The 23,514-nt window shown below is 38.8% G+C and overlaps 2 protein-coding genes and 1 long non-coding RNA gene across 10 annotated transcripts in view; 1 reads left to right on the plus strand and 2 right to left on the minus strand.

Annotated features, from left to right (window-relative positions):
- The window catches only part of LOC127389412 (neural-cadherin-like), a 34,247-nt gene extending 17,029 nt beyond the window's left edge, over positions 1 to 17,218 (plus strand). The window contains exons 17-30 of the mRNA XM_051629874.1: positions 132 to 1,743; positions 3,005 to 3,098; positions 4,254 to 4,438; positions 4,652 to 4,881; positions 7,826 to 8,103; positions 8,957 to 9,171; positions 10,257 to 10,384; positions 11,012 to 11,139; positions 11,846 to 11,969; positions 12,532 to 12,712; positions 13,535 to 13,701; positions 14,493 to 14,757; positions 15,745 to 15,925; positions 16,865 to 17,218. Coding sequence (XP_051485834.1) covers positions 132 to 1,743; positions 3,005 to 3,098; positions 4,254 to 4,438; positions 4,652 to 4,881; positions 7,826 to 8,103; positions 8,957 to 9,171; positions 10,257 to 10,384; positions 11,012 to 11,139; positions 11,846 to 11,969; positions 12,532 to 12,712; positions 13,535 to 13,701; positions 14,493 to 14,757; positions 15,745 to 15,925; positions 16,865 to 17,147 — 4,071 coding nt within the window. The 3' untranslated portion in view covers positions 17,148 to 17,218. The remainder of the gene's footprint in view (positions 1 to 131; positions 1,744 to 3,004; positions 3,099 to 4,253; positions 4,439 to 4,651; positions 4,882 to 7,825; positions 8,104 to 8,956; positions 9,172 to 10,256; positions 10,385 to 11,011; positions 11,140 to 11,845; positions 11,970 to 12,531; positions 12,713 to 13,534; positions 13,702 to 14,492; positions 14,758 to 15,744; positions 15,926 to 16,864) is intronic.
- LOC127389413 (uncharacterized) lies at positions 10,945 to 15,886 on the minus strand. The gene is made up of 2 exons (XR_007890630.1): positions 15,798 to 15,886; positions 10,945 to 11,187 (listed from the first exon to the last, which is right to left on the minus strand). It is a non-coding gene; the product is annotated as an uncharacterized LOC127389413 (long non-coding RNA).
- A 2,783-nt stretch (positions 17,219 to 20,001) lies between the features above and the next one.
- Positions 20,002 to 23,514, minus strand: part of DPY19L3 (dpy-19 like C-mannosyltransferase 3) — a 33,376-nt gene continuing 29,863 nt past the window's right edge. For 6 of the 8 annotated variants that reach the window (XM_051629868.1, XM_051629865.1, XM_051629866.1 and 3 more), the window contains one exon: positions 20,002 to 23,487. In XM_051629868.1, the coding sequence (XP_051485828.1) occupies positions 23,326 to 23,487 (162 nt within the window). In that variant the 3' untranslated portion in view covers positions 20,002 to 23,325. The remainder of the gene's footprint in view (positions 23,488 to 23,514) is intronic. The other 2 variants (XM_051629869.1, XM_051629867.1) reach the window with 2 other exon arrangements.

Genomic DNA, 23,514 nt, shown 5'->3' on the forward strand with positions numbered 1-23,514 from the left:
TTCCTCTGGCACACACACAGTCATAGCATGTTGGGTACTTGTGCTTGGACTTCTTTAGACTGTATCGACATACAGTATATAATGCAATCATTGCATGTTTTGTAATGTCTTTGTTTTCAAAACTTTTGTAGGTTATGGCGAATGATCCTGATAACATGGGTGAAGGAGATTTGAGATACTCGTTGCATGGGCATGGTGCAGCTGATATTTTCACAATAGATGAGAAAACAGGCAGCATTTACTCCCACAAGATGCTGGATCGGGAAGAGAGAGCACTGTGGAGATTTGTTGTATTGGCTACTGATGAAGGTGGAGAAGGACTTACAGGATTTGCTGATGTAATTATTAATGTGTGGGATATAAATGACAATGCACCCATGTTCCCATGCATGCCTGATGATTGCAATGGAAATGTTTTTGAAAATTCTCCTGCAGACACCATAGTTATGGAAATGGGTGCAGTTGATAGTGATGATCCAAACTTAGGTCTTAATGCTGTTCTGACTTACAGGATAACAGAGAATGTAAAAAATGAGTTTGGTGCTGACATGTTTAAAATCAATCCCAACACTGGTACAATCCGTGTAGCAGGGGGAATGCTAGACAGAGAAAGGACTGAAAATTATTTTCTTACTGTTGAAGCAAGAGATGGGGGAGGACTAACAGGAACTGGCACTGCCACTATCTGGATTGCAGACATCAATGATCAGGTACCTAAATTCACAGAAGAGGTGTGGCAGGCAGTAATTCCTGAAAACAGTGCCATTGACTCAGAAGTTCTGCGAGTGTGTGCTACAGATGCAGATGTTGGGGAAAATGCTGACTTAATATTCAGTATCATCGGGGGAGACCCAGATCAGAAGTTTTATATTGAGAATGGCAAAGAATGGCAATGTGGCACAATTCGAGTGAAAAAGAAATTGGATTTTGAGAATTCATGTGAAAGGCAGTTTAATCTTACTATTACAGTGGAAGATCTTGATTTCTCTAGTATTGCAATGTGCATGATTGAAGTGGAAGACTCTAATGACAACAGCCCAGTTTTTCTTTCTCAGTTGATTCAGACAAGCCCTTTATTTGAAAACGTGCCTGTAGGTACTACAGTAATGACGGTGAGAGCTACAGACAAGGATTCTGGTTTGAATGGGAACATTATATATTCTATAAAGTCAGATTCAGATCCAATGGGACAGTTTGCTGTTGACCAGTATGGTCATGTTGTTGTGGCAAATGCACTAGATCGTGAAATCATTAAAAAATACAATTTAATTGTACAAGCTTCTGATCAAGGGACGCCTGCCCACACTGGGAGCATTACAGTTTTGATTAACTTGCTTGATGTTAATGACAATGGACCAAGGTTTGAGGCACCATACATGCCTGTAGTTTGGGAAAATATGTTGAGGCCTGAGATAGTGTATATGAACCATACATCAAAACTGCTTCATGCATTTGATCTGGACAGTGAGGAGAACGGGCCACCCTTTACATTTTCATTGCCAGCAGATTATCAGAATTCTTTAGATTTTTCTCTTACTGACAACGGAAATAACACAGCAACTGTAACTGCTTTGAGGTCCTTTGACAGAGAAAAGCAGAAGGTGTTTCATCTGCCAGTAGTTATAACAGATAGTGGGATTCCAGCTATGAGCTCTACAAACACCCTAACTATAACAATTGGTGATGAAAATGACAACTGCCATGAGTCTGGACACAAAGAGGTCTATGTGTACAGTTACAAAGGTAAGTGCTATGTGGATATTATATCAGATTCATGAATATAGCACAGTTTTTCACATAATTTATCTCTTGCAATTCTTAATCTATTTTTAAAAATCATTTACATATTTAAGGACTGAAACTTCAATTCTGTAAACTACTAAATAAAGTGGGATGAGTAAAGTATATTTGCAAAGCTCAGACCCTAGTGAGTAAAAGGTAATCTACCAAAAAAAGCTGCAAACAAGTATATATTGCACTTGCAGAAAAAGCAGCATTTTTAGAAAATAACATCTATTTCTCATTCACTGGTTTTCCCTTACACAGAGGAAAAGTTTTTGAGTGTGCAGACATGATTGGAAAGTATCATGATATTGAGAGATCAGGAGATGAGTATGGCAGTACTTGAAGCACCTAAAGATATAGAGGTTCATAGACGAGCCTACCCAGAAATTGTAGACCAGTCCCACCTCCACTGTGACAGCCACTGTGTGGCTGAGCATGATGGAAGTCCCAAGGAGGGAGGTTTTCTGCTGGCAATAAAGGATCCAAGAGAAAGCCAGTCAGTGCTTTTATAGGAAAAGAATAATCTTTGGGGTGCAATAAGTGACTCCTTAGGAGAACATGCAGACTGTTCTGGATGTGTTCCTGGATGGTGCATAGTACCTCGTTCAAGAAGTGCCAAGAGGAGAGCTGCTCTGTGATAGCAGTCACAGTACTATGAGCTTCTCCTTTTGCTATTTTACAACAGCTGCTTGGATGTTCCATTTCTGTGACAGCCCACAGGGGCCTTAAAAAGGGCCAAGAACTGGCACAGCTTGGTGGCTTCTTGCCCTTTTCCTTTTCTCAGTCATGTCTTTCTCTCTCAGCTGCACTCCAGAAGATGCTCTCCCTTTTTTTGCTAGATTCCCTGTTTTGCTGGATTTGCTGTTTGAAACAGTAGAGTAGCAATTAAATACTTGGGAATTGACTCCTGAAGTGGTGATTTTTTTCTTGTCTTTTTTTTTTTGTCTGAGATTTTTATGTGTAGTTGTGTTCATATATAATCCTGTTGTTTTGTATTGTTTTAAACTTCTTTTTTGTGACATCCGTAGTGTACTCACCTTTCTAGAACTGGCAGAAATCCTATGACAGGCTATGTGTTATTTAAAGGATCTTGGATCATAACCATCACCAAATTGAGCAGGAATCTGAAAATAATAAATGCAGTAGTGAATGTGGCTGAATATAAAGTGCACTGAAAAGCAAAAATTAAATGCAGCTTTATTATCATTTATCTCAACAGGAAAATGGTCAACAACAGTGCTTGGGAAAGTGTTTGCACCAGATCAAGATGACTGGGACAATAAAACATTTCTCTCTGAAGGCAAACTGCTCAAGTGAGTATTGTATTTCTGTCAAAATGAGTAATACTTATGCTTCTGTAATGATTTTCTCACCATGTATTTCTCTGTGTTCAGGATATGCATAAAGCCAGGGTTATTGAGTGTACTAAGGAATGTACCTTCTGAATGCTCTTTTTTTACTTGAGTAACTAGGGATTAAGAAATTAATACATTAAATATTTTTGCCAAGAGAACACAGAATCACACTACCATGTTGATTTTTAGTCAGATGTCATAATTAATTTATTAAAAAATGTAAGATCCAATTGAAAAATGGCCAGAATTTTTAATAGTTGCTCTGAAATGTTAAAATTCATAGAATACTAATCCCAAATTTAAAAGGGCAGAATAGAATAATTTTATCCAAAGTGGAATGGAATTTGGTGATCTCTGTGGATGGCTAAATTCACAGTTGCATGTGAAAACAGTGACTCAGATTGCTGGAGTTGTTTTCTGTTAATTGAAATGTTGAATTAGAATTACACATTTTTTTCATATGACAGTGTGAGATGGCGTATAGCATAATGGTGTGCTGTTGGAAATACAGAAAATGGATGTCAAGATGAATCTGAGTTTTTGTCTCTGCTCTGAGTAGGAGTTTAAAAGCTTTGTGTAGCTCAAAATGAAAGGCTGACTTTATGTCCATCAGCAGCCTCTGGGCCTGTTTCCATGTTAAGAGGTTGCCATTGGATAGTAGTGACCATGGAATATTCCCATAATTAGTGATTACTGTCACTGTGAGGGTAGTGAGTGAAGTTGATACCAGAGATTTCATACAGACCTTATCTTCTTCCAGATGAGTGAGAATCTGGAACAACTCTCTGTGGTTTTGTCATTTTCTGTTGCTTATCTCATAGACCTGCCCAAGGTAACTGTTGAACCCTGGGGTTCAACTACGAACTGTTTTAATTCAAGTTTGTGAAATTCTGGGGGTTTGAGAGGGGCTGAAACATTTTTTATAAGATCTGCAGGTTATAATTTCTGAATTAAGGTGTTTCTGGTGCTTTTCTGCGGTTGTTTGCTAATTCCATAAGTTTTCATCTTATAACTTTTATAATAACATTTAATGCCTTATGGATTATGCTAATGGATAAAGTAAGTGCCCAATTTTGTCATATTAAGGTTTCCTAATGGAAGGTTTATGTCTAGGTCTTTCAGATTAAATCAGAGGACTGGTTCTTTGATGATGGTGGATAAAGCTCCTCAAGGAATATACAACTTAAAAGTTAGAGTTTCTGATGGAGTTTGTCCTGATGTTATATCTTCAGTACAAATCCAAGTCAAAGAGCTGGAAGAAGAAGCCATACAAAACTCAGCCACTGTGCGTCTCTCAGGTTGGTTTTATTTGCTGGTGAGATTTTAGATCAGCTGCTTCTATAACTGAATTATTTTGTAATGTAGGTGTTGTTATATCAATATTTGATTTACTTAATCACTGTAGGGCACTTTGTAATACGTTTCCATATTATTAATTAGGAAATAATTTGAGAAATTACCTGTGGTCTCCCAGTATTTCATGGTTATCTGTTTTTGGATCCCAAATTCAGATGTCACAGCAGAGGAGTTCATAAGGAGAGATGAACATGGCAAAACGAGACATGGCAAGTTCAAGGAATTACTAGCAAAAATGTTACCTGCTAAGCTTTGTGATATCATTGTCTTCAGTGTGATGAACATTGATGGAAAACAGACAGATGTAAGATTTGCAGTCCGTGATGACTTGGCATATTATAGACCGGACAAACTCCATGCTGAGATGTCAGCATTTAAAAATGAGGTATGTTTTCTAGGGTTATCATGCATCTATGTAATTCACCCAAATTCTGAGTTTGTGGGCTATATATCCCTGACTTCAGTGGAAGAACATGCTAAATCTACAGATAAGGGTTTTTTTGCTTCACTCAGGAAAAAAACACTTGTGCAAGTGCTTAATTCAGGCTTTCTCCCTTCTGCTTAGGGAATAACATGCATACAGTTATTATAAAGTTGTACTAATTCTGGTTCAATAAATAGAACCACTTTTTAGTTGCAGAAAGATGGTTCTCCATTCCCATCATGGTAAAGTTGCCTGTGTTTTCTCCAGTCAGTGTTTCATTGTGTAATCTATCAGACTTTTGAATATGAAATCAGAAGAATCCCTAGAAGCCAAAGTGGTACTGTACTACAGAGAATGTCTTGAAAATGACAGCTCTTTTGGACCTTCCAGATTGTGATGGCAATACCCAATTCAGCTTATGGTTAGACACTTACAGTAGAGGCTTGATGCCACCGAGATGAAATTCTACTGCACAAAGAGATGACACTCCATAGAAGAAAATCCCACTGGGTTAGAAAAAAAGTTACAACAGATAAATGAGATGGAGACAACCTGTTTTGTGATTGTATTTAACTCACTGAAGGACAATAAATACAGAGTGATACCCTCCCCAAACTTATTTTTGCTGTTCTAAGGGGAAAATAGTTTTTGAATGTAAGATGTTTCTTCCCTTTACTAACTGCTTTGCTCTTACTAGATTCTGCATGCCCTCTAACTCGGTGATCCAGACACAGTCTGTCTTGGCCCCCATGGTCTTTTTATGTAGTCCTTCGCATTTTGGCTCTGTTGAAGTCCTGCAGATGCTTCTGAATAGACACTTAATGAGCACTTTTCCTGAAGAGAACACAGCATTTTCTATTTGTGTGAATATGGTAGTGTCTGCCTGATTCTGGGAACCAAACAGGAGTATCTTAACTTACCACTTGCCTACATCTTACTTTATCTTAAATAGTTGTGTGGGTTATGAACTCTTCAGAGTGGCCAAGTAGGAAATACCAGTGACAGGTAGTATTAATGAAGCATAATGACTGCTTCTTTTGCATATTTATTGAATTACTGCAACAATAATATTGAAAATTGCACAGATTTCAAATATTCTGTGCCCTAATATATGGCAGGTGAATTTATCAAAGTGGTAACAAGGGGATTGCTTCACATATTTTAATGAAAAAACATGTCTGTATTAATTATGTATCACCGTTCAATATTTAATGAATAGCTCTAGTGAGTAATCACGAATAGTTTCCAGAAAACCAATCATAGCTGGAGAATTTCTCCAGTAGTTTTTGTACATATGTTCAACTATAAATACAGAAAATGAGTAATTAGCACTGGAATTATTCATTGAATTGCTAAATAAATAATATCTTTGCATTACCTCCTTGGGATATAGCTTTACAACTATTTTTATTCAGCAGAAAAATAATCCATCCTAATACTGTAAATGAGGCAAGGTTGTTTATATACACTGTGTTTTTCTATAACAGTATTGCACAGCTGTCTAAATATGCCTTATAGATTCCTCACTAATGGTGATAGATGTGGGCAGCAGACAAGAAACTGCATCAACAGGATGCGTGATGTCATTATCAAGTACATTTTATGCCCCTGGGGGCATGTTTTTCAGTAGATGTTATGATACTTGAGGATATACTGACAACTGATGTAAAGGTCAAAGTTCTGACGGTGGTGAATGGAGATGACTGCACAAGTGAAAAAATCAAAAGCATGATAGTATTTATGTAGTTGGTTTGATCTCTTCCAAGCTTGTTTTAAAGAAATTTATCATTCATGTTATCATTTGAAAAAAAAAGGTATTAAATGTATAAATAGAGTCTAAATCTGATCTCATGTTATTAGTTTTACATTTGTATGTGTCAGTGGTACCCCTGTGAGAGTAGTGAGGTCTCTTATTCAGGATTGGGCCCTAAATACACCTAATTTTAATGTATTTGAATCACCAAACACAAATCAAGTTCTGAAGCTTTATAGGCATCTGTGCAAAGTGCTCAAACAAGTAGAAGGAAGAAATCTTGTGCCAGGGAGCAGACTTACTGATAACTTAGTGCCTAGGCTACTGGCTGAAGGACTAAAGGTCTGAAGTAATGGCAGCTCCGTTACTGTCCTCAGCCTCATGGTGCACCTCCTGGTTCTCTTCTTTGGTCTGCTGGTATTAGAAGCTGCAAACTGTGGAGAAACTATTACTACGTTACAAGACCTGTATACACAATGAAGCTCTTCCCTGTATTTGCGTATTTGGGCTTTCAAGTGCAGCCTCAATTAATGATAGAAGCAACGAACTAGCAAAAATTAATGTTGAATAGATGCTGAGTTGGCTGCATTTTGTTTCAGGCAGTTTGACAATTAAGATTAGTTTATGAGGCATAAATTGGTAGACTGAATACAAATTGCTACAAAGTGGTCTTGTCAGGCCACTATTGCACGCAGCTTAGCCCTGCATTTTCCTGTGTCTGTATTTTTATGTGCGAGAGAACGTGAGAAACAACATCCTGGTATAACTCAGGTGGAAGAATTTTTATCTTGGCTTGAGCTAAAACCTACCTGTTGCTAGCAGGGTGCAGAGGAGAGTGATGCAGATGACACAGCTTTGGAGGGTGGAGTTTTTAGACCTTTGGTCCTATGAAATAATGTTAATAGTCCAGATTTCACAGTCAATTGACTCAGTCATTATGTTTTTAGGAAATACTGCTACTGTGAATGTTTTGAAATTTTTGCTGTATTTGTCAAATAATTTTGCTTACCTGTATGTTCATGTATGTTACTAATTAATACTCAAAACATTCCATTAGGTCTATGATGGCTTAGATTTTTCAGAAATTAAAAAATAAGTAAAAGCATTCATTAGAAAGAGACTGGTGATGTGTTAAACTTTATTTTCTCTTAGATCCAGTCAGCTTTACAGTTGAACATTTCACAGATTGATGTAGATGAATGTGGGAGTGCAAACTGTAGTGAGGGCAGCGGCTGTACCAACTACCTCTCTGTGAGTGACATCCCAGCAGTGCTGGACACTGGAAGTGTGTCATTTGTCTCAGTAACAACCACCACCAGTGCAGTCTGCACCTGCTCAGCCAGGGACCGAGTTCATCAGCCCTGTTCCTCCTACCCTCGAAGCCCTTGTCTCAATGGTGGGGTGTGTATTGACACTCTGAATGGTTACAGGTGAGGAAGCTTGTATAGCAGGTTATCTTACTTCTTTTCCTTCTATTTTTGAAGTGTCAGGTAGAGCTTAGAAGATACAGGTCTAAAAAAAATCATAAATGTACTTCTGACTCAAGGAGAAACAAAAAAAGCTCTGAGGTCACTGGCGTGTCAGCCTCAAGACAACATCTTTACTGAGGGTCCAATAATGGTGCTGTAGTCCTGGAAGTGGTGGAAATAGTGTGTGAGTAAGGAAGAAAAGCCTGAGGAAAAACCTGATATAATCAGCGTGTAATTTTTTTAGGAGCACCTAATTCAGTATAAAGGAATGGGAAGTGTGCTCTGTTGTGTGTTCTGTCTACTCTGGAAGAGTAATGATAAAGGTGAATATCAGTGGTTACATCAGGGATGTAGAAGGAGTGAAATGTAGCTTAAACAGTGGGTAATAAGGAGCTTAGAAAACATTAGATGGGAAACTTGCTGTGTTGCAGCATCACCTGCCATGACCCAGTTTTCCTTTGGTGTGATGAGGCTGATTTATTCTAGCTAGAAATTATCCTCCCTGAGTTTTCTCTGTAATAAATTGGCCAATTGTTTAGTGTTCTTTTTACTGTACTTAGTGAAATAATTAATTGTTCTCAAAAACATGGCCTCAAAAATAAGTTTTTTTAAAAAAATTGGTATAGTATGGTGGATAAATATTTATACTTTTGAAGTATTTTAATAATTACCAAGCACCCTGAGATTGTTAAAAACTTCAGTGTTTCACTGCGCTTTTTTACTGTGATCTAATTGTTACATTTGTGGCATATAAAACCAGAAAAAGTTGAACATGAGGGAATTTTTACTGTTTTTTGTGTTTGTGCTCATTCAGATGTCTCTGCCCTGATTTGTTTCATGGACCAGACTGCCAGCAGACTAAGCACAGTTTCCATGGAAATGGTTATGCATGGTTTCGTCCCATCAGACCTTGTTTTGAAAGCTCACTCTCTTTGGAGTTTATTACTGTGGTTCCAGATGGACTTTTACTCTACAGTGGTCCCTTATCAAATCCAGAACCTGGGAGTACAGAAAACTTCATTGCAATAGGTACTTCTGCAGAAGTGTGTGAAAAAATTAAATGCCTTTTGGGAATGGGTTGCCTGTGAGCAGTGTAGTAGAGTAGGAAATCAGTTTTTCCATCTTAGGAGAAAATGTATTTTCTGGTTTGAAAATCTTTAGAAATATTTCCTAATAACTCTCTGATACCTATTTTTTGTAGGTTGCACCTAAGGCTTTATGTGCATTGCAGAGTTGTAAAAATCAAGGGGAAAGCAAAATAGATTGATAACTAGTGGGAGGTGTCCCTGCTCCTGCAGGGGAGTTGGAACTAGATGATCTCTAAAGTCTGTTCCATCTCAAACTGTTCTATGATTCTATGATGATATATATTAAAAAATAAGCTGCCTAAGAAAACTGTAGTGCTCTAAAGGAGTTCAGGTACTTTGAAGATAGTTATTATATGATTAATGTAGGCTTATTCAAATGTCATCCTTACCTACTTTGGTGAGAAAACAAATCCACTTAAACTGCTTTCAGTCTCAGGGCATTTTTTGCACTTTTATGTTAAACAGGCAATGATTTGATAGATGCATCCAGCCCCAGTGTGCCACTGTAGGAAAACTTACATACAAGTAGAACTCAGTGCTTTATGTTGACATGTATTTAAAAGGTTAATGCTGCTTATTTTTTGTGAATTAATATACAAGATGTACAGTATGTATTTTATATTTTCCTCGTTAATTGAGTAGTAATGTTGTTGGACATTGTAAATCATTAACCTCTTTTTTTGCTTTGTTTTGCAGTTACTGTAAAGTTCAGTAGAAGATGGGAGGGAGTAAAACTTGGATGTGTTGTTTTAAACCATTATAAAAATTGCACATTGCTTAACAAGAGTTAATTCCAGTGTTTTGACAAAGAAGTAGCACAATCTAAAGTATCAAAATAAATGCTGTATTGAATGAGTATTTCTGCATAATAGAAGTCGTAAAACATAATTCTAGTTATTTCTGTAGTGAACCCCACTTTATGTGACTAGCAATAACTATTAAATCAGTACATTCACTAACTGTTAAAATACCCAAAATGGAAAGCTTCTTGTGGCTAAATTTGGTTTCTTTTTCATGTTGTATTAGAACTCTCTGGTGGTGTTCCTGTCCTGAAGATAAGCCATGGCTCAGGTTTTGTGGTGCTGCAGTTTCCAAGTCACCTGAATGTAGCAGACAAAAAATGGCATCGACTAGAAGTGAGAACCAGTGGTCAGGTCAGTTACTTGATTCCCCCCTCCCCATTAGGATATTTATAATTCCAGTAGCATTTGCCTGTGCAGAAACAGAGTAGAAAAACAGTCTGGGTAATGATACGTATTATTCTAACCGTGCTTGTGGATTTGATGAGTAACACAAGTTTTGGGAAGACAGCACTGTGAATTCCAAATCTACCTGTGTTGTAAATCAGTTTCTGGGATCAGAGGAATCTTTTTTTCTTGCTTTTTAAGCTCGGTAGCACACATGGAATGTGTGCATAAAGACTTAGTTGTACTTTGCACATTCAGTGTACGCATTTGCACACTTCAATAATTTACCTGTGCACAAAAAGCACATAATTATTTATTTGCAGATGCAGTTACAGTTTTTTGAAGGTGGTTAAAACCAGGCTCAAAACAGGACAACTACTCAGCTGCATAAATTAAATGCAGAATGAAGTGTCTTCCTTTGCTAAATGGTTCCATTTTGGCTTTAGTCTTTATTGCAAGATGGAAAACAGAATAGGACAAAAAGCTCAACCCATTTTGCTTGATGGTATGCAAAAAGAAGATGAAAATTTGATACAACTTGTTTATTGAATGTTACAGAAATTCTTAATTCAGTAATCCTGTGTTTTGGTGCAGGATGTTCGATTCATTTTGGATCAGTGCAGTGCAGCTGTTGTTTCAGAGATAGAAGGAGTGGGTGAAGGGCTGTCCACTGAAGATCGTACAAATTGTGAAGTCTTTGGGTCTGTTCCACGGAGAGCAAGGTACATTCCTGGAGATTTGCTTTATTTTAAAGGGCTGGCTTCTGTTCACTGTGTTTCAGAAAAAGAAGTAGGTAGATAAACATCTACACTGCATTGCCAAATAATCATAGAATCATAGAATCCTAGGGGTTGGAAGGGACCTCGAAAGATCATCTAGTCCAACCCCCCTGCCAGAGCAGGGTCACCTAGAGCACATCACACAGGAAGGCGTCAGGCGGGTTTTGAATGTCTCCAGTGAAAAAGACTCCACAACCTCTCTGGGCAGCCTGTTCCAGTGCTCTGTCACTCTCACAGTAAAAAAATTTTTCCTGATATTCACCTTAAACCTCCTATGCTCCAATTTGTATCCATTACTCCTTGTCCTATCACTGGTCATCACTGAAAAAAGCTTACCTCCATCTTCTTGACACTCACCCTTTACGTATTTGTAAACATTGATGAGGTCACCCCTCAGTCTCCTTTTCTCCAAACTAAAGAGACCCAGCTCTCTCAGCCTTTCCTCATAAGGGAGATGTTCCACTCCCTTAATCATCTTTGTGGCTCTGCGCTGGACACTTTCCAGTAGTTCCCTGTCCTTCTTGAACTGAGGGGCCCAGAAATAGGGGGCTTACAAAATAAGAATGCAGCCTTTTTTTCTGCCTTACTATATAATGCCTATCTTTGAAGTTAAACACAAATCTGCTTTAATATTCATTTAATTTTAAAGGTATTTGAATGCAAACCATGTTCTCCAGCTGGGTGGTGTAAAGGAGTCGTTACCATATTCCTACCCACAGTTGCTACACAAACAGTTTTCTGGTTGTTTGCGCAACTTCATCGTGGATACTCAGGTGAGAAGAGAAGTGTAACATTTTGTTTTAGCGAAGGAGTAAACTTCTTTATCAAATTTTTGGGAGATGTGTATTGTACCTAAACTTTTGCTCCTGTTAATCTATCCAATGCTCATATGCATCAGTATAAAATACAAGAAAATTCTGGATTTTTCTGTTATCATTAGAACAATTACCTTGAAAAGTTATTTCTCCTTTACCAACAGTTTTATTTGTGAGCCAGAAACTGTGCCTTTGTTTATCCCCTACTTCATGCAGCTGTCTTCCAAGCTGCTTGGTGCATTCAGTGGACTTCTGAATGGCAACTGCATAGTGGTATATGTATGGCAGCTGTCTGCTTTGTTAGGAAATATTAGGGATGTTTTGCTTTCATAGTCATTTGAGCTTATTCAAAGGCAAAATATGGTCTTGATAAAATAGGTTGAAATCTGAATGTCAAAAAGCACATGTAGCATCTTAAGCAATGCAGATGAATAACAGGCTGTTACATAATAAATTCTTCTGTTTGAGAGTGAATCGTGTTTTTAAAATAATGTTGGTGTGATGCAATTTTCTCTTGAAGGTATATGACCTTCAGTCTCCCACAGAGTCTCTGAATAGCTTCCCTGGCTGCACACTTACGGATGGGAGCTGTGACACCATGGGTTCTTCTTCCTGTGGTATTCATGGGAGATGTTTTGGAGACTGGGACTCATTTGCTTGTCACTGTTTGCCAGGTCACTATGGCTATCGATGCGATAAAGGTGAACTTTATTTTCCTGTTACATTATTTACAGGCTGGTAAATTTTACAATACAGAAAAATTAAGGTGTTTGCAGGTAGTGACTGCTGAGGTGGTTTCTGATATTTACATTGTGTAAAGCCATGTTTCAGCCATGGAACTCCATCTCAGTATAGTTGTCTCAGTATCAGGTAATTTCTTTAGTCCTGAGGGTGGTTGTGCAATAACTGTGTAATGGAGACTGCATGACAGAAGGACTGTGAACAAAATAATTTGTTCTCATCTCATTTTTTTTTTTAATTTGCCTCTCTTCACACTTTCTCAAATACTAATATCCTAAAATACAAATGTGAGTGTGCCAGTACCACTGACTGTGCTGAATTAGAACTACATAACTGGAATTAGGAAGTACTGCTCTGTTGGTGTCTGGAAGAGACTCTATTGGCTTAAGGATCTGTGCTTTTGGTGTAGTAGGATCTTTACCCCTTATGAAGCCAAATTTGCAGCAAAAAGACAACTATAAAATAGCAGGTTGTGAAAATGGGTTGTGGTGCTTAATATTTTGTCTGCAGTCTCCTTTGTCTTGGTCAGAGCTTCTGCTTTCCTGCTGTCAGCCTGTGTGAGCATTGTAAGAAGCATTAGTGGGACATCACCTCTTTACAGAGGAAGATCAAGTGGGAGGGACTGGGGAAGCTGCAGAAATAGATACAGGGACATGTCCCAAAAGACAAGTTATGTCTCATGGGTCCATGCTTTTACTTTCAACTCTTACTATGAAAATAATGTAAACTAATATTTCCCTCTCCCTAAAAATGTTTTAAAGGTCTTCGTCTTGTCTTTTTAGTTGCCAAAGAATACACATTTGGGCCAGGGAGCCACATTCGCTACCAGCTCCCCCGCAGCGTGCCTGCCCGCAGGACACTGTTTGAAGCCATGATTAGGACACGGCAGCCTGACAGTGTCATCACCAGCATGTTGTCTCGAAATAAGGATGAACACATCACCCTACAGGTGAGCAAGGCATCCCAAATTGTGCACTTGGGATAATGACAGTGTTATCCCAAGTAATAGCATAAAGTTAAATGAATGCCAGTTAACCCAGAGAAACATTAGCTTAAGTGTTGGAAACAGAACTGAAAACCTGATGCTAAGCACAAAAACTTTCTTATGGATGCTTACAGATTCTAATCCTTCACTTAAGATACTGACTGTACAGCCATGGTATCCCATTGGATGTCAAATGAATTTGACAGTTAGAGTGAAGTGTAGTTTGCTATACAGAACAGGATGAATAGTGTGTCTGCCCTGGTGTCCTGTTCAGCTGTGGTCACGAGTGGCCAACTCTGCATAGTTCAGACCCTGCCAAGAAAGGTGCCTGAGCAGTTCTAATGATGTCCTTCTCAAAATGGCAACCTGTTCATTTTATACATGCCACTGAGTGAGTCACCTCTTCAGCTAAGCTAGTTTGAGCTGTCAGTGTAAAAGTGATACACCAAATTCTCAACCATACGAAGAACCCCACAAATCTGTCCAAGGGAGAAGGAGGGTACAATGTCTCCGAGTGAATTACATGCTACTGTGAGTACCCCTCTACCAGTGTTTAGATTGTCTAGTTCAGTAGCACCTGAAGTATCTTTGTATTGCAACCTATGTGCAGTGTCAACATACCCTAAATTTAAACCAGTGTTTTAAGATTGAAGATTATGTACAAACCTTAGTTCAAGTAATGTGACAGTTACAGGTTGATACAAAATGTCAGGTTATGACTTTTCTTTCTTACTACTTTGTTAATTATTCACAAGGTTGTTCAGGGATTCTTAGTGGTCTCATATAATCTGGGTGATGGAGACTATTCTGTAAACCTTCCCTCCTACCACATTGATAATGGTGAATGGCATCATATCACACTGGAGAGAAATGAAAATGAATTTACTCTTCGCCTTTATGAAGGAGGTGGGAAGAGAGAAATTCTGAAAGCAGCAGGAGTATACAAAGAGATTGTGATTGACCCCAGCAGCTTAGTCCTTGGAAACACCTACCCTTTTGATCAAAACAAGAGTTTTCAAGGTGAGGAATTCCTGATGTCACTAATCAGAATATCATCAGACCTGTTAAAATGAGGATTTATTTGGACTCCATGCACATGTTGTGAGAAGCTTTCTTGTTTATGTAGAGCCCAAACTAAACAGATTTATTGCAAGACACTTTGCAGAAGGGATGAATAAACTCTTCTAATTTGGAAAAGGTACAGTGGGGAACTGTGTGCAAATATTGTTAGCTACGGGACTTGGAACACACAAATTGTTTAGAAAAAACATTATTTTCTGTTGTTTCACTAGATTCCAGTAACTAAAGTTTATGCTGAGAACTAGGGGACATATATTGATTTTTTATTTATGGGAGTAATAGTATTTGTTTTAAAGTAAATAAAGAAGTCAAATTGATACATGCTCATCTTAATTAGGACAATTAATGTTGCAATTAAGCAGCTGAAATCTTAAGGGCTTTGGAGTTATAAAATGTACTCATCTCATCCAAGTGTGTTTTTATGCTGAGGCATCCTGTGTGTACAAAATTAATGCCACACATCTTCAGTACAAAATTTCTATCAGTGACCCAAGGCTGTTCCACTATTATTTGTGGTTTGCATGTCCATAAAGTTAAGTTGTAAACTACAATTAAAAATCAACCAATCACTATACTGGTACACATTGAAGAATATAACAGATTTTCCACGCATAGCAGATTTTCCTCAATATTTGGACTTTTCTGTTGAAAACACACTGAAGAGGTACATGCTTTGCTGTTTTGAACACAAGCAGATAGGGGCCTGCAGCCACTTGGTTCTTGTGGAAAACACTGGGAATCTTGATCAGAACTGTATCAAGAAGTCACTCAAAAAACAGAGAAAAATGCTCTGAAAGTTCAGGTAAATTCAGTGCTAGATTGAAACTTTGGTAGCTGGGGTCCTTTGTAAACTGCCAATTCTTACAGCTGCTTCACATAATTCTTGCTGAATGGCTTTTGTAACAGTCTCTTTCTGCCTTGCCTCAGGCTGTATGAAGGATGTCAGATTTAATAACTACAGGATCCCTCTGGATACTCACGTGAAGGAGCTGGTGTCAGTGTTAAGTGCCCAAGGTGTCAAAGAAGGCTGTTCTTCAGAGGCTTGTAGAAATAACCCTTGTAACCATGAATTTATTTGTATTGATTTGTGGATGATGCATGAGTGCAGGTAATTGGTGGAAATAAAGGCACAAAACCCTCCAGATCCAGGTGGGAAGGGGTAAATGGTGAAGAAGTGTGCAACCTGAAGGCTGCCACTGACAGTCTCATCAGATCAGCTGAACCACAGTGAAACACTAAGCCAGATGCCTGCATGGGCATCAGGTCACTCAGAGAGCACTGTCCTTTTAGGTACTGCCCTTAGCTGATATGAATCAGTGTTATGTCCATGGATTCTGTGACAATTTCAGCTGCCTGTCTGAATTGAAAATGTGTAAAGAATAGCAGGAAATCCAGAATGTTTGTAAACCCTGAAAAAATGAAAAAATGTATGTTAGCTGGGGTGGAGCTGAACACTAGCATGACTTAGCTGTGCTGTGCAGTGCAGCTGTGCTTTTCTTGTGTTAGTGCCTGACCTCTTACACTGCCTTAAGCTGTGACCCCTGTTTCCTTACAGGCCACTGGAGTTGCTTTAGAAGCACCACATCATTGAGCTCAGAGTCCTTGTGTGTGGCTGGGGCTAAGGTTAGGACAACACTAATTCAAGTCAGTTGTGCTGTGAAAACATCCAGTTGAAGCATTACTGACTGCCACTGTCCACACAAGCAGTGTTATCTAGAGATGTATTTTTTTTTTGGAACCTCACTGATGGAAACACAACATAGCACTGCCCTGACAGAACCACAAACCCTAATCCAGCTATTTTCCACATGGATAATCTTGCAGAAGCCAGTAGAACTACCTGAATTCTCAAAGGCCCAGACATAAGGGTTTAAAGTTGTGGAGCTTAGAATTGTAATACTACAATCCTGTAATTATTCTAAGTTACTTCTAGAGGCTACTTGAGAAACCCTATGTAGTGTCATCAAAGACTGTTTTAAAGTCTGAAATGCTGTCTTTCATACCTCCTTTTCTTGAAGTTTGCTTCATTTTGGCTTCTTGTTTTCAGTTGCCCTCCGGGATACATGGTCGTGGAGAACACCACTGGCAGACAGTGTGTCTACACTGCATGTGCTAAAAGGCCCTGTCACTATGGCACCTGCATCTCACAGTCACCAGCCCAGTTCCAGTGCCACTGCCCTGATGGCTACACTGGCCGTACCTGTGAGGTCACCCTGGCCATCTTTCACAAGGACACAGGACTCAGCTTCAGTTCCGTGTTTGCCATCTGCGTTTGCTTCTTGGCGCTGTTAGGTAGTTACGGCAACTACGTCTTGTATTACCTTTGGTGAGCTCCTCTTGTCCTCAGTCATCATCTCATCCTCCTGCTGAAAAACTGTTTCCTAGTGGAGACTTGACTCTGCCTTGGTTTCTTTGCCATCATCTCAGCTCCATCATTACCTTACTTTTCATCCCTGTGTGCATATATTGCTAAGAAAAGCAACATTTGTGAGCAGTGGAGTCTTCGCAGTTTTACTTTGCACGTTTTTGCTTAATTGCTAAGGAACTGTGCAGATGCAGAACTGGAAGCAAATTGAATTGAACAGCAAGAGTGGAAACTGCTACCAGATAAGCATTGCTTAAAGTACTACTGAGCAGGAAACAGATTTTCCATTCTAGGAGAAATATGTTTTCTGATAGGAATAGACTTGGTCAGACAGGAGCAGTGTGTGGCATCTCACCAGTTGTGTCCCAGCTCCTCACAGCTGCTTTTGGCTCCTCAGGATTAGGCATCGAGTCTCAAAAAGAAGAGGAAAGGCAAAGAAGGATCTCACTAGTGAGGAGGGTTCACATCTTTGGGTCTTTCTTGTTTATTTGCATTTCATGACAGTTTGCCTGAGTATGAAGTGCCAATAGAAGCACTGACCAACCACAGCTGTAGCCAAGTTATGCCTCACCAGGAGGAGCTGACTGGGGGGATATGGATGCTTTTTCAGTGAAGAATAAACCCACCCTCCCTTGGATGTTGTCAAAATACCTCATGTCTTCAGGATGTCCTGGAACCAGGAAAGGAATTCATCTACCACTAGGATGTCTAAAACTAAAATCTTGTGATCAACAAAAACCCTGCCAACAAGCTAATAAAACAAAGATTGTTATTTTCCAAAACCCATGCTTGACAGCAGATAATAGCACAGGCCTCCCTCAGATGCATTTTAGTAGAAAATCATGATCAATTAGGGACAAACACAGGGAAAAACAGCAGTGGCAGAGGGTGGAATATTATGCTCTAAATTAATCAGTCCCTTTTTCAGACCATTTAATGTCCAGCTAGTATTCTGGATTTTTTTATAAAACTTGGTAGTATTTGGAAGAGAGAATGCTCTCCAGGAAGTAATTTTTTTTTTTTTTGTTAAAATTGACACCACTTATATAAATACAGTGCAGCAAGAACAGTCTTATTTTATGCTGTTTCTGTATATATAATAAGTAAATCTTATCAGCTGAATACATGAATATGTCATATAGATTCTAAGATAATTTGTTTCATTAAATGAAGGCATAAAACAATGTAAGACATAAAAACTGCTTTGCTTACAGTTGCAGCATTATCTTGGGAGGCATGGCTTGTATTTTTTGTATGTATTTAAACATAACACCAATAGGTCAGTGCAGCCTGCAAACCAGATTAATTTGCACATTTCCCAAATGAGAAATGTTCACAGTTTCTTGTTCTTGCACACATTTGTGAGCCACTTTGGAAATTTTTGAGCATCCCATCAACTAATGGTTACACGCTGTTCATAATATGGCTTTTTCACCTGGAAAAGTGGAATGCTGTTTTACCCATGGCTCATAGTTTTGATCCACAGCTGGGACAGTCTGTGGCTTTGTAATTTTACTGACACATTTACTTGTGAGGAAACACAGGCTAAAGTACCTTCCAACATTGACAGGTCAGGTCTGTCAGCTTCTGTATTTCCCAATCATAGCAGTCACAAACAGGATTTGGAAACTGAAATAAATACTATGCACAAAAATATGTTCCTTCCCCTAACAGCAGTAATTTTGTCCACATACCTTGTCTTCTTTCAGTAACTATGGATATGCTGTTATTTTGGCTGGTTTTAATTGATTTAGCTTGTAAGCTCCCTGGGGCAAGGACTGTTGATTTGCCTGTGCAGTATCACATGTATCCAAGGCACTGTATAAATAATAAAGTTTTCTTATATGCTGTCTCTTCCTTGCATGTATTTAAGGTTGACTAAAGTTTGGACTCTACTGAATTATTTCTCTCTCAGCTTTGATCAGATACCACTCACACATGCTGCTCTGTTTGGAAAGCTGAGCGCTGCAGCAGTAGCTTCCCATGGATGTGTATGGCCTCCAGCTCTAGTTATGCACTCAAGAGACACGTTCCCATTGCTGAGGATGAGGAGCAGAGAAGGAAGTTGAGCATTTTTCTTCGTGACAGAAATTACACAAACCATGGCCTTTTCCTGGGGATTTAAAGAAACATCCTGCATCACACTGTTGGCAACTTGAGGAATGAGATGTTAAGAAACCTGATTGTTTGGAACCTAGACTTCCCTCTGTACAAGCACACCACGTTATGATCACATTCCATTAATTAAATTAATTTCATGGAAGTCCTGCAGTCCTCAGCAGCCGTGTGACAGGTCGGTGCAAGAGCAAAGAAGCACACGAGGAGCTGCAGCTGCAGCTCGGGCAGCTGGATACGCAGCCCTGCTCATCCCGCCCCCCTCCCCGGGAACGCCCACTCCTCTAGTAGCTCAGACAGCACTTGATACATAATACTTCCAGAAACAACGCGTGTCTCATTGAGTAACAATATTACAGCTTGAGCTACAGTGTGGGGACAAGCAGATCCCTACCGGTCAAAGTAACTGAATGAATGCTGAAATGGAGTAACTGCCTCAGTTGCCTTGGTAAAGTGAAGCCTATTGAGGATGACTGGTGAAAATCACAGCTGAGGCACATTTAACTTGGAACAGAAAAGTCCAGCAAGCTGTTAAAACACAACTCGCATTTAAGAAGTGAGTGATACAGGCAATGTAACAAGCTTGGGAAAAGTCAAAACTTCCTGCTGAAAAATACTTTGTTTTCTTCTGTATGAACAAACAAAGCTGGTTCCCTAGCTGCCCCTTTCTCAATCCATCCTCACATAAAAACAATAAAAAGAAGTAATTTTCAAATTACACAATTTATTTCGTATACAATAGTCATTACATCTCTGTACAACAACTTACTATAAAATAACTATGTTAGATCTTACTGGCAGAACACTGAAACGAGAAATTAAAATATACTTATGGACCTCAAAGGTTTTTGTCCCCTAAAAACATTCCTGCTACTTGATAACATTCCTGTGATCTAAAAAAGTTGTTCATAACCCAATCCCACTGATAATGCACAGCTTAGAAGTCCTTGTGGACAAGAGGTAACACACGAAGTCATGATGGTGCCATTCCCAGTGCTAGATACGGGTAGGATTTAGGTGATCGCCCTGCCTTGAGGGCTGGCCCTGGGGGATCATCCTTAGTGATGCCCCAGCAACCCCTTGGAAATAAGGTGCATCAGGATAATGTAGTTCAGGAATAGGTAAAGTCATTTTCTTTTAAATTGCACATTTTTAATGCAGTGAATATAGATCATAGCAAGACATGGGAAGCAGAGGAAATACTGATCAGCCAACTAAAGCACCAGCTACCTCCTGGACCTCTCAGACTCTTACACCCCAGCTCAAGAAGAGGAAAGGCAGCCCTCGTGGCCAGCAGGGCCCAGCCAGCCCTGGCTGCCCCATCCTCCCCAGCTGGCTCTGCTCGGGAGGGGAAGCCTTTAAATCAGGGACAGGGGAGCAGGTGCAGCTCTCCAAGGGCTGTGCTGAGGCATGGGCTGCTTTTCCTCTGAGCTGGTAAGTGATTTTGGCATTTTCTATTTTACTGTTTTAAAGAGACTGATTTATCTTCTGAACCCTGTGCTACATAGTCCATGAACTACACCCTTCCCTTTCAGTATTAATCTTTGTGATACAGGAATTGTACTTAGGCTTTAAAGACTCTGAAGTGCAAGAGTTAAGCATTCTCAAAAATACTTTGTATCTAATACTTAAAATTTCTGGTGTGCTACTGTAAGGGATGCTTGTGTTGCAAGAAAAAAAACATGTTACTGTGGTGGTTCTGGCTTCTGGCAGCCATTGGTTTTTATGCTTTCCCAAGACCTATGGAAACTTGGGCTCTATTTTGCTTTAAAAAAACCCTGGAAACAAAAAAAATTGCACTTGGTAGTTTCTACAAAAAGGTTAAGTTTCTCCATTGGCAGTGTTAGAGACTGTGTTGTTTTTTAAAAAAGTATATGTAATAATAACTACCTTTACAGTCAGGACTTCTTGGTTTCAGCTGTTCCCTACAAGTAAATTCTGAGCAGGACAGGGCACCACTCATCTCAGAAGCTCTCACTGCAACCAGAGAAAAGTTACCACACCTTCAAAGAAAGATACAACCACATTTTAAAACAAGACAACACAGCCCAGACATACTTTACCTTACGTGTGCTTGTTTTTAATTACTGTAAGGCACTCATAGGGAAATTCACTGACCCATGCTTTCAGCAAGACCAGGTGTGCATCATTATGGGCCTAATCAAAGTTTTAATACTGATTAAAATGGTTTATTATTGTATTATGTTAAACTGCAGTGGTTTCTGACCTCATTAAGGGATACAGGCTAGAAATTATTTGATTTTCAGTTGCTCAGTTTAATAACCCACCTACTGTCAATGTTTGATTTAAACACATCCTGGTTTTAAAGCACACTTTGCTTTACAAAGCAGAAGTGCAGAAAGATGTTGAACGTTGTTTAATGAGTATTTACAGAATATAAGATTGCTTCAGCATGTGACACAGACATCTCCATCTCTTCAGTAATTTACCTTAGTACAACTGAAAAGGGAAAACATTTAAATCATTTGGAATTGGAACACAGCTCAGTTGTGAAAGCTAATCTCATTACCCATCTTGATTAAATTAAATGTGGAGTTTGCTATTAGTAGCACTTTAAGTTTCCCATCACTAGAAATTAATTGCAGTTGTAATTATTGTAACTGAGTTATTTGCACAGGCCACAAACACTCTCATAGGTGTTCAAATGTTAATCCAATATTGGCCTAGAGGCACTTGATTATTACAATTCTGTTTTTCATAAGAAACAAATGATCCCAGTGGGTGTCTAATTAAAGTTGGAGGGTACTCTTAGACTTTCAGTCAGACTTAATATCTATTTCAGTAAAAAACCAAAGCAGCACTAAAACACAGCAAAAGTCATGGGTTATCTACAGAGAATTTGAAAGTCAATACAATTCACAAAGTTCTAGCCAGTAAAAAGGCAAAGGGTACAAACAAATCACAAAATGCTCAGGACCGAGGCCTGTCTTCCCTTACATTTTCCAAGTCAATTTAAAAGAGCTGTAGTCAATTTTTTTTAGTATAAAGAGCAAGGACACAATTTTGTGCTGAAATATATAGCTTTGTGTCTAAAATAATATAAAGCAAAGCTCTAATAACTGAATGTATTTTAAATACCTAAGTTTCCTGCTGATTTTAGAGATTAATTTTTCTTTTGTAAAGTTGGCAGTGTTCAATTTTAGTATCCTACTGGAATTCACATGGGGAGAAAAAGGATCCCCTGTAGTTCAGAAAGCAAATACAGACACTAGTGTTGTGAGAATCCAAGCTGAGAAATTTTGATTTTGTTTGTTCTGAGCATTTTACGAGGATACAAACATGCAACATGTACTAAGCATGCTCCGACCTTTGTTCTCATTAGAAATACAGAACACTCCATCATTAAATGCTTAATGCTATAAACCACTATGTTTCTGTATCACTAAAAATGCTGGACAATAATTAAAGTTTAACTCTTCAAACTACTTTGCTGCCTCTGCACTCACACTCAAGCTTGGAAACGCACAACCGCACACATTCCCAAAGAATTCAGAAAAGAGGCACTGAAAGAGCACAAGGATCTGTTAAAGAGGATCAGATTGTAATTTTGTGACTATTTTCAGGATTCATGAAGGTAATGCATACTCGGATAGCAACAGCATTGCCTGCTTTCATTGAATTTCTATCATTTTGTAGTAAAATCCCCAGCTGCTGAGCAGAACACCCTGGGCCAGCTACTCTGCAGCGGTCACGCAGGCTGCTCATGTTGCGTGTCTTCCAGTCAGTTGAAACTGGAAAACAAGTATATTCTAGGTATTCTGAAGGTCACACCTTATCATCAAAATGGTCCCTGCTAGCATTTATTTATGAATTTATGAAAATTTTGGGCAACATCAAGAACGTTATCAAAACTAACCTGTCTAAAAAAGTAAGTATCACAGTAACTAAACAGGAAACCATCCATGTAAAATGCCTTACAAAGGTGACATGTTTGTTAACTTCTGCTGCCCTTCCTAATGTGTGTCCTAGCATTAAAATACTGAACCATGATGCCATGGTTGGAAACATTATTTATGCTTAGCAAGTTTGTAAACGTGGAATGTTTTGTTTTGAAACACTCTAGTGAAGTGTATGGTGTAAGAAGGCAGGTTTTTTTTAATTTCCTCACAGAAGCGAGGAAACAACGAAGGTTTCAAATCAGGTTCATTCTCTCCCAAACCATCCATGATCTGTAAGGAAATTGAACACATTTGTGA

The sequence above is a fragment of the Apus apus genome, chromosome 11 (assembly GCF_020740795.1).
Source record: "Apus apus isolate bApuApu2 chromosome 11, bApuApu2.pri.cur, whole genome shotgun sequence".
Lineage (NCBI taxonomy): Eukaryota > Metazoa > Chordata > Aves > Apodiformes > Apodidae > Apus > Apus apus.